Below are 10,000 nucleotides of genomic sequence, written 5' to 3'. Positions count from 1 at the left end.
GCCAACACATTCACTCTCACCACACTCACTCGCGCATGCTCACTCTCCCACAAACTATTTCTCTCCCTCTTTCACACTCCCCTTCTCTCAAACTCACAAAATGACCTTCTACAACTCTTTCTTTCTCTCTTTCTTTCTTTCTTTCTTTCTTTCTTTCTCTCTCTCTCTCTCTCTCTCTCTCTCTCTCTCTCTCTCTTTCTTTCTTTCTCTCTCTCTCTCTCTCTCTCTCTCTCTCTCTCTCTGTTTCCTTCACTCTCTCTTGCTAGTCTTTGTTTCTTGTCTGTCTCTCTAACTTTCTTGCTCAATATGACTATTGCTTAGCTTTTTTATAACCCTTATTTCAACTCTTGCCTCCCTTCCTCTATAGTATTTTTCCCACACCCTTTCTTACATTTATCGTCACTCTTTCTTTTGAAAGGGAGGACACTCCCGTGGGTGACATTCACAGAATTATGGCTCTGGAAAAACAATGTATAACCTCATGCTGTACAACTTTCACCTAGCCCTTTGACAGATACCAGCTAGCCTAGTAGCTTCAGTGGCAAACCTACACCCTGATGCCTTAAAAAGCCTGTATGGCTTTGGTGGTGTTCAGCTTTTGCTCTGCATGTGACACTTGTGCTAGCCAAACCCTCCTTCAAGAGCCACCCTACTGGTCAGATGATTTGTGGCCTGGTGCCTTTACTGGCTAGCATGCTCGAAATTTCCTCGTCTTTGCTGTAAAGTTGTGGGTTTGAGTCTGGGGCAAAAACTGCAGTGGTATAGCTCTGGGACTGAAGATGTCTGCAGTCTGGTTTTGCTTGGTGGTGTGTGCCACTTGCACTCTGCCAGTGACCCAGGTGCCAGCTCGCTAGTAAGCCCTCCCTCCTGATGCCTTTAGAGTCACCTTACTGGTCAGGTGACTGGTGCCCTGGTGGCTTTCCCAGTCTGCTGCCTCTAGCCATCATGCTCGAGCTCGACTCCTCGCTGTGAAGTTGTGGTGTGAGCCTGAGGCTAAACGGCCAGGGATGACCCTCGAGGCTAAACGGCCGGGGATGACCCTGCTTAGGCCCATCACTCCCAATGGAGCATAGGCCATCTAAGTAACTAAGCCAGACCCTGCTTAGACTGGTGCTGCTCATGCCGTAATACTGTTAGTGCTAACTAACTGGTGCATGTGTCTACTAACCAGTGTAACTTCAAGCTGCCTTAAAGTCTATGTATTGTGTTGGGGCATTGTTGCGACATTCTTTTAATGGTTAGAAATGTGTAGATGATTGTGTCAACATGGACCACAGTATATTGTGACTAAAAATTAAAAAGCGCTTTCAAAAAGGTCATTTTTGTCCAGAAGGGCAAAGGGGCCACCTAGTCCCTATCTGTGGCGGCCTATGATGCTTACTAACTAACACCTTTCTAGGATGCTGTTCTGTGTTTTGGATGGAGATTTTCAGTGGTGGCCAGGGAAGCAGTCAGGGCATCTCACTGATGGACATGGGGGTTATGTTTTGGTTGCTGCACAGATTTAATCACTTTTCAGGACACAGTCGTTGCGTTCAAATTTTAGGCCTATTTAATTTTAACATTTGCTTAACCAGGAAGGGTCCAGTTGAGTCACAGTGACTCTTCTTCCAGGGAGTCCTGACCAAGAGGCAGCAAGTAAAAAGACATGGCACAAAACTGCCAAAACACTAGGCAACAACAAACTACAAAATATGTGCTGTATCTAAAAGCAAGACAAATCTCATAAATATAAAACAACAGACAGTACAGCCTGGGACTCTAAAGACAAGAGACTGCAAGAAGACAAAACTCACATAAATCCTAAGATAAAAATGCAAGCTAAACAATAATAAAAGGGTAAATGAAAGTAAACCCATGTGCACCATATCTAAAAGCAATTGCACTGCTCTGTAACTATAACTGTAACTATAACCAACACCTCGCTAGGTGCTGTTCTGTGTTTTGGATTGAGGCGTTCAGAGCAGCCTGACTCTAGACGCATCGTACTGATAAACATGCTCATGGGGTTTTCTTTGCAGGATTTGCAGACCTTTAATCAATCACTTTTAGGACACAGAAGTCATTTCAATTATATGGGTCTGTGTCCTTTAAATACGTTCACATTTGGATGATCTGCGACACCCTGTGTGTGTGTGTGTGTGTGTGTGCTTGCATGCGTCCCTGCATTTGCTTATGTGTGCATTTGCACGCACATTTTGGGTGAAGGACCAGAAAGGTGAATTTGATTTTGCATGCAGGAGAGCTTAGTGAATGAGCTGGAAATATAAGTATTGATCTTAGACACTTGCATCTCAACACCTCTGATTGCCCCTCTCTCTCTCTTGCGCTCTCGTGCTTTCTCTCTCTCGCTCACTTGCTCTCTCACTCTTGCTCTCTCTCTCTCTTGCTCTCTTGCTCTTTCTCTCGCTCTCTCTCTCTTCCCTTAATGAACAGCTGAATGATTTGTTTGGTTCAATCCACCATCTCTCCATCTCCCCATCTCTCGCTTTCTCTTTTTACGCTTCTTGATTCTATCTTTCTCTGTGTGTGTGAAGTATCCAATCTGATCTTGTGGCACATTTCTGAGGCACTTTTGTGCCTATTTGTCCTTCAGATGAAATCGAGAGAATAAAATAGGAGTGCGGTGAGGCGAAGACTGATTGGCAGATCTGAGTGGGCGATAGGAGAAGGACTATTTGTGCCAATAGATGTCTACATTGATACAAGAGACTGAGCATTCCCATTGAAGCAAGGGCCATCATTGTGGTTAGTCTCCACTACGTACTTGTTTTATTGTTAAAATAACACTTCAGAAGGCACACTATACCGCCGCACTGAATCGGACGGATCCGATGACGGGAGGTTCTTATTGGATGGATCTGGCTCAACACTTAGCATGCATGCCAAACGAACTGTCTCAATGACAGCCTGCTATTTTCCCACTGTGTAATTGGAGGAGAGGCAGTTTGGCAGTTTGGCACTACGTTCTGTATCTCTGTCTTTCATCAAAAGGTCGACTTCATCTTGACGACTTCACAGAGATCTGCAAAAAGAGCTGCCACATTTTGAACTGGATGTAACTCTTACACAATAGCACTTTTAGCACTACTGTTTATGCCTTGCAGTCTGTGTATAGACTGAACAAACAGCACTGTTGAAATATCAGGAAGTGTTGCCAATGTGTATTTAATAGATGTGTTAGGAATGTTTTATAAAGGCTGTCCTTGCTAGTTGCTCAGGGAGGTATTTTTTTGGAAGGTCCAAAGAGCCTCCTCTCCTCACAGGAAGTGTTATAAATACTTTGTATTACATTACATTACATAACATTAAATTGCATTACATTACACTTGGCAGACGCTTCTTATTTAAGTTATTTTTTAATGTTTTTAAAAAAAAAGTAGATTAGCACAGGGTTAAGTAGAGAAGATAGACACGCATGCACACATCCCCACATACCCACATACATGCCCTTATACTTAATAAAGGCTGTCCTTGAGAGTCAGGGGTGTTCTCTTCTGGAAGCTCCAGAGAGGCTCTCCTCAAAGGAATAAAGAGGTTGTGAATGCTTTATGAAGGCCTTCTCGGAGAGTCAACAGTAGGGGGTTTCTTTTGGACCTCCAAAGAAACTTTCCTCTCAGGAAGGGTTATTAGTGCTTTATAAGGGCTATTGATGCTTTAAGTTTCTACTGTATATGGGGCAGCCGTGGCCTAATGGTTAGGGAGGTGGCCCTTGAGATCAATGGGGCTGCAGGTTCAAATCGCAACCTTGCCTCTCCCCACACCCCCATCCATGGCTGAAGTGCCCTTGAGCACATTGCTCCAGGGATCATAACCAATTCTCTGTAAATAACTAAGTCACTTTGGATAAAAGCGTCAGCTAAGTGTAATGATTGTAATGTAATTTTATGAAGGCTCTTTGTATTAGACTTGGGGGTTTCTTGTCTCACTCCAGAGAGCCTCACTCGTCAGAGGACTGAAGACTAGGTTATTAAGTAAGGGTTAACGTTCGGCGAGAAGGTCGCTACCGTGGAATAGCAGCACGACAGAGAGAATCTTTAGACCCCGACGCGGAGCGGAGGGGTCTTGTTCTCTCTGAAGTGCTGCTATTCCACAAAGCGACCGACTCGCCGAAAGTTAACCCGCTTATTATATGGATATACTTAAATGATTCACACATGGCAGGGACATTTCTTTAGGCCTATTTAATGTTAAGTCTATTATAGTTTTTAATGTCAAAAGACTGTTGCTGCGCAAAACAAAACAGTGCCGTTGTGGAACACCGCTAGGCAACAGCTAGGTAGCCAGGACAACAGGTGTTGTCTATCACAGCAGCTGATTAGAGTCTTGTTGAAAAGTCGCTTTAGCAGTGAAAAGTCTTGTTGCCATTGACAGCGGTCTGTTATAGACCAACCCGTCCGTTATCGAAAAATAACAGACGTGCGAACGTTGGGGAGCCCCGTTGAAATGAATGGAGCATTCGACCGATGACGTCACACCTTATAATAATGCTTTATAAAGGCCTACAGTAGCTGGTCAGGGTAGGTCGGCTGCCCTACAATGCCAAAGTGCAGTAACTACACATTTTGTCAAACTTGAGTTTAGATTGAAAATGGTCTTCATTACACCTCCTTGATCTTTTGACAAATCCTTGTGGTCCATATTTGCAGTAACTTCCATATCCAACCTAATACCAAGGCTTTAAAGGCATTTTCAATGTAGTTACTGTGTTGTGTACTGTGTACTGTGTAGTTACTACATTTGACCTTTGTAAAGTAAAGAGGTTATGAATGCTTCATAAAGGCCCAGCTAGTCTGGGTAGGTGGTGCTCTTCTAAGGGGTTATGAATGCTTCATAAAGTATGAGCTAGTCTGGGTAGGGGGCCGTTCTTGTGGAGCTCCACAGAGCCTCACTGCTCTGCTCACAGGAAGCGTCACGGGAGCCTGGAGCCAAGGCGCATACCAATCAGCCACAGCTAGCCGATACTCGCTGCCGGCAGCCCGCCACGCACACACACACACACACACACACGCACACGCACACGCACACGCACACGCACACACACGTGCACACACACACGTGCACACACACACACACACACACACACACACACACACACACACACACACACACACACACACACGCGCGTGCACACACACACACGCATGCTTGCACGCACACACACGCATGCTTGCACGCACACACACGCATGCTCGCACGCACACACACACGCTCACACACACTCTTACACACACACACACGCACACACACACACACACACACACGCACACACGCATACACACACTAGACACCGCTTGCTCGCTCACTGTTGCCTAGCAACCAGTAATACTGTTGTCCCAGTACCCAGTGCTAGTGAGGGTAATACTGATGTAGCCAACCCAACATCATGTTGGTTCGCAATCAATAACAAAAAGCCCTTATGTGTGGGTTTAAACTCAGAGCAAACGCTGCTACTGCTGCTGCACAATATAACTCTTATTTCAGAAAAAAAGACCACATTGTAGGCCGCCATGTATAGGCATTGTAATGCATTGACATGTAAATTAGAATTTGCATTCTGATTTGTCATGGCTTGGGAAAGGAAAGGGGGTGGAATTCATGTTGAATTGGTGTTCCAACTCCACCCGTTTCTTTTTTTTTGGATGATTGCTCTGCAATGGTGGGTAAATTTGTGCCGTGTAGCGATGCCGTGTGTGCTGCTGATGGAATCAAATGACGTCTCTGTGATTGTGTGGTGACCTCTTTGATCTTTTCGTGTTTGCACTGATGTTTGACTACTTCTCAACTCCCCCAACCCCCCAACCACACACACACACATGCACATACATACAAACACACACGCACATGCATGCACAAACACACATGCATGATCTCACACATACACACGGTCACTCTTCCACACTATCACACGCACACTCACACTCGCACATGATCCACACACTCATGATCACACACACACACAGACACACACACTCACTTGCCTGCCCACCTCCCCCACACACACAAATTCCACCCCACATCCAAACAGACACTCATGATCATGTGCGCATGCACGCGCGCGCACACACACACACACACACACACACACACACACACACACACACACACACACACACACACACACACACACACACACACACACACACACACACACACACACACACTCCACCTTCCTTCCTCTACAAATAAATAATCCTCACCACATGCACACTCATGATCATCTCACATACACTTCTAGACACGCACGCACACACGCAGACAAACAGACGCGTGCACAGACAGACAGACAGACAGACAGACAGACAGACAGACAGACAGACAGACAGACAGGCAGACAGACAGACGTGTGCTTGTAGGCGCAGACAGACAGACAGACAGACAGACAGACGTGTGCGCACACAGACAGACAGACAGACAGACAGGCAGGCAGGCGCGCGCGCACACACACACACACACACAGACGGGCGCACACAAACAGACAGACGCGCACACACACACACACACACACACACAGACGCGCGCGCACAGACAGACAGACAGAAAGACAGACGCGTGCGCGCACAGACAGACAGACAGAAAGAAAGACAGACGCGTGCGCGGACAGACAGACAGACAGGCAGGCAGGCAGGCAGGCAGGCAGGCACACACACACACACACACACAGACGCGCGCACACACACACACAGACGCGCGCACACAAACAGACAGACGCGCACACACACACAGACGCGCGCACACAAACAGACAGACGCACACACACACACACAGGCGCGCGCACACAAACAGACAGACGCGCGCGCACAGACAGACAGACAGACAGACGTGCGCGCACACAAACAGACAGACAGACAGACGTGCGCTCACACAGACAGACAGACAGACAGACAGACAGACAGACGCGTGCGCACACAGACAGACAGACGGACGCGTGCGCACACAAACAGACAGACGGACGCGTGCGCACACAAACAGACAGACGGACGCGTGCGCACACAAACAGACAGACGGACGCGTGCGCACACAAACAGACAGACGGACGCGTGCGCACACAAACAGACAGACGCGTGCGCACACAGACAGACAGACGCGTGCGCACACAGACAGACAGACGCGTGCGCACACAAACAGACAGACGGACGCGTGCGCACACAAACAGACAGACGGACGCGTGCGCACACAAACAGACAGACGGACGCGTGCGCACACAAACAGACAGACGGACGCGTGCGCACACAAACAGACAGACGGACGCGTGCGCACACAAACAGACAGACGGACGCGTGCGCACACAAACAGACAGACGGACGCGTGCGCACACAAACAGACAGACGGACGCGTGCGCACACAAACAGACAGACGGACGCGTGCGCACACAAACAGACAGACGGACGCGTGCGCACACAAACAGACAGACGGACGCGTGCGCACACAAACAGACAGACGGACACGTGCGCACACAAACAGACAGACGGACGCGTGCGCACACAAACAGACAGACAGGCGCATGCGCACACAGACAGACAGACAGCCGTGCGCACAGACAGACAGACAGACAGACAGACGCGCGCGCACACACAGACAGACGGACGCACGCACTCAGAGACAGACAGACGCGCGGGGACAGACAGACAGACAGACAGACAGACAGACGCGTGCACAAACAAACAGACAGACAGACAGACAGACAGACAGACGCGTGCACAAACAAACAGACAGACAGACAGACAGACGCGTGCACACACACACAGACAGACAGACATACGCGTGCACACACACACAGACAGACAGACATACGCGTGCACACACAAACAGACAGACAGACAGACGCGTGCACACACAAACAGACAGACAGACAGACGCGTGCACACAGACAGAAAGGACAGACGCGCACACAAACAGACAGACAGACAGACGCGCGCGCACACAAACAGACAGACAGACAGCCGCGCGCGCACACAAACAGACAGCCGCGCGCGCACACAAACAGACAGCCGCGCGCGCACACAGACAGACAGATGCGCGCACTCAGAGACAGACAGACGCATACACGCACACTGACTGACTGACTGACTGACTGACTGACTGACTGACTGACTGACTGACTGACTCTCGTAGAGAGATACAGACAAATACGCACAGAGACACACACAAATACGGACAGACGCACAGACAAAGACGCACAGACATACAGACAGAAGCACACATGGACAGACAGACGTGCACACAGACGCAAACATACAGACAGATGGATGTGCACACACAGAGACAGACAGAGGCACATACAGACGGATACACAGATGGGCGCATGGGCACACAGACACACGAGCACATGCAGACACAGAGACACGCCTCCCTCACACACACACACACACACACACACACACACACACACACACACACACACACACTTAGATCACACACACACACACACACACACACACACACACACACACACACACACACACACACACACACACACACACACACATACACACACTTAGATCACACACACACACACACACACACACACATACACACACTTAGATCACACACACACACACACATACACACACTTGGATCACACACACACACACACACTTGGATCACACAGTCACGCCTCCATGTCTGCTTCCTTGTGCAGGTGAGATGGAGGAGGAGATGGAGAACCCCGAGGTCCTGGACCTGCCAGAGAAGCACAAGCACCAGCTACGCCACCGAGAGCTCTTCCTGTCACGCCAACTGGAGTCCCTACCCGCCACTCACATCAGGTGACACACACACACACACACACACACACACACACACACACACACACACACTGCAATATATACACACACACTGCAATATATACACACACACTGCAATATACACACTACACATACATATACACATGCAGAAGCACCAGGTCTGCTACTGAGAGTTCTTTCTCTCACGGCAGCTAGAGTCCTACCCGCCACTCACATAAGGGGATACACACACACACACACACACACACACACACTTACAGAGAAGCACCAGCTCCGTTACAGACAGCTGTTCCTCTCTCGCCAGCTTGAGTCGTTGCCCGCTTTTCACGTCACTACATCAGGCAACATGGATACATGTGCCCACACTTCAGTCGCACACACATGTACGCTTAGCTGCTATCCTTATGATTATGTGACGTGGTTTTAAAGCACTTGTACGAGTTCCTAATATTTAAGCAACGTCTTTTCGGAAACACACGTTGTCTGTATATCTCTGGCTGTCTTCTAGTGTTACAGGATTCGTTTGAAACACACTCATGCGTGTACAAGTACACCCACAAGCGCAAACACGATCTTTTATAGCTCCTCAAGGATCAGGGACTCATGCGAATCAGATCAGCCGCAGCCAGAGTGTGATTATGCAGAGGTGATAATTGAAAGCAAAATGCTCTGCACACGATGCATCAAGTGTGAAGATAGTTATGCCGTTGAAGATTAACCCCATTTAAACCCACGCAGAACAGCAATGCAAGACATTATTCCTTTTCATACGTGCATGCATTTTCTAATGTGGGTGTGAAAGGTATCTTTTGCTGTCCAATCTGAAGACTATATCCCACAAAAAAATGTATATCCTATTTCCTGAAAAGAACAGGCCTGTGTTAAGATGGCTCTTCGACTTTTGAATATGAATAGAAGTCTGTTGTACTCAATTGTGTAAATCATCATCATAACTAGGGCTGGGTAAAATAATCGATTCAATCGATAATCGATCGATATCATTTAAAATTCACATAATCGATTCACAGGGCACAAAATCGATTTTTTTTTTTGCTCTTTTTTTTTGTTCTTTTTGTTTCATTTAGGTCTATGGAAAATACCCAGTAGGTATTAGTCAATTAGGCCTAGGCCTACTTTTTAGTTAGCAAATTAGCAATCTGTTAACACTGTCAAGCCACAGCCCTTTGACAATTTTATATAAAAATAGGCAACAGCATCTTTTGGGGGAAATCCTTGCACCAAAAAGGGAACGG

General features: G+C 47.7%; 1 protein-coding gene across 4 annotated transcripts in view; it reads left to right on the top strand.

Moving 5' to 3' along the window:
* The window catches only part of mta1 (metastasis associated 1), a 76,661-nt gene that overhangs the window by 39,557 nt on the left and 27,104 nt on the right, over window positions 1-10,000 (top strand). For 3 of the 4 annotated variants that reach the window (XR_010032017.1, XR_010032018.1, XM_063184598.1), the window contains exon 4: window positions 8,642-8,768. Coding sequence is in view for 1 of the 4 variants with exons in the window: in XM_063184598.1 (XP_063040668.1) it covers window positions 8,642-8,768 (127 nt within the window). In the remaining 3 variants the exon portion in view is untranslated. Of the gene's footprint in view, window positions 1-8,641; window positions 8,769-8,933; window positions 8,964-10,000 lie in introns of those variants that run through there. The other variant, XR_010032019.1, reaches the window with a different exon arrangement.

This window comes from Engraulis encrasicolus, chromosome 19 (genome assembly GCF_034702125.1).
Source record: "Engraulis encrasicolus isolate BLACKSEA-1 chromosome 19, IST_EnEncr_1.0, whole genome shotgun sequence".
Taxonomy (NCBI): domain Eukaryota; kingdom Metazoa; phylum Chordata; class Actinopteri; order Clupeiformes; family Engraulidae; genus Engraulis; species Engraulis encrasicolus.
Note: the sequence above shows the minus strand (reverse complement) of the source record. Positions and strands in the feature narration are given on the sequence as shown.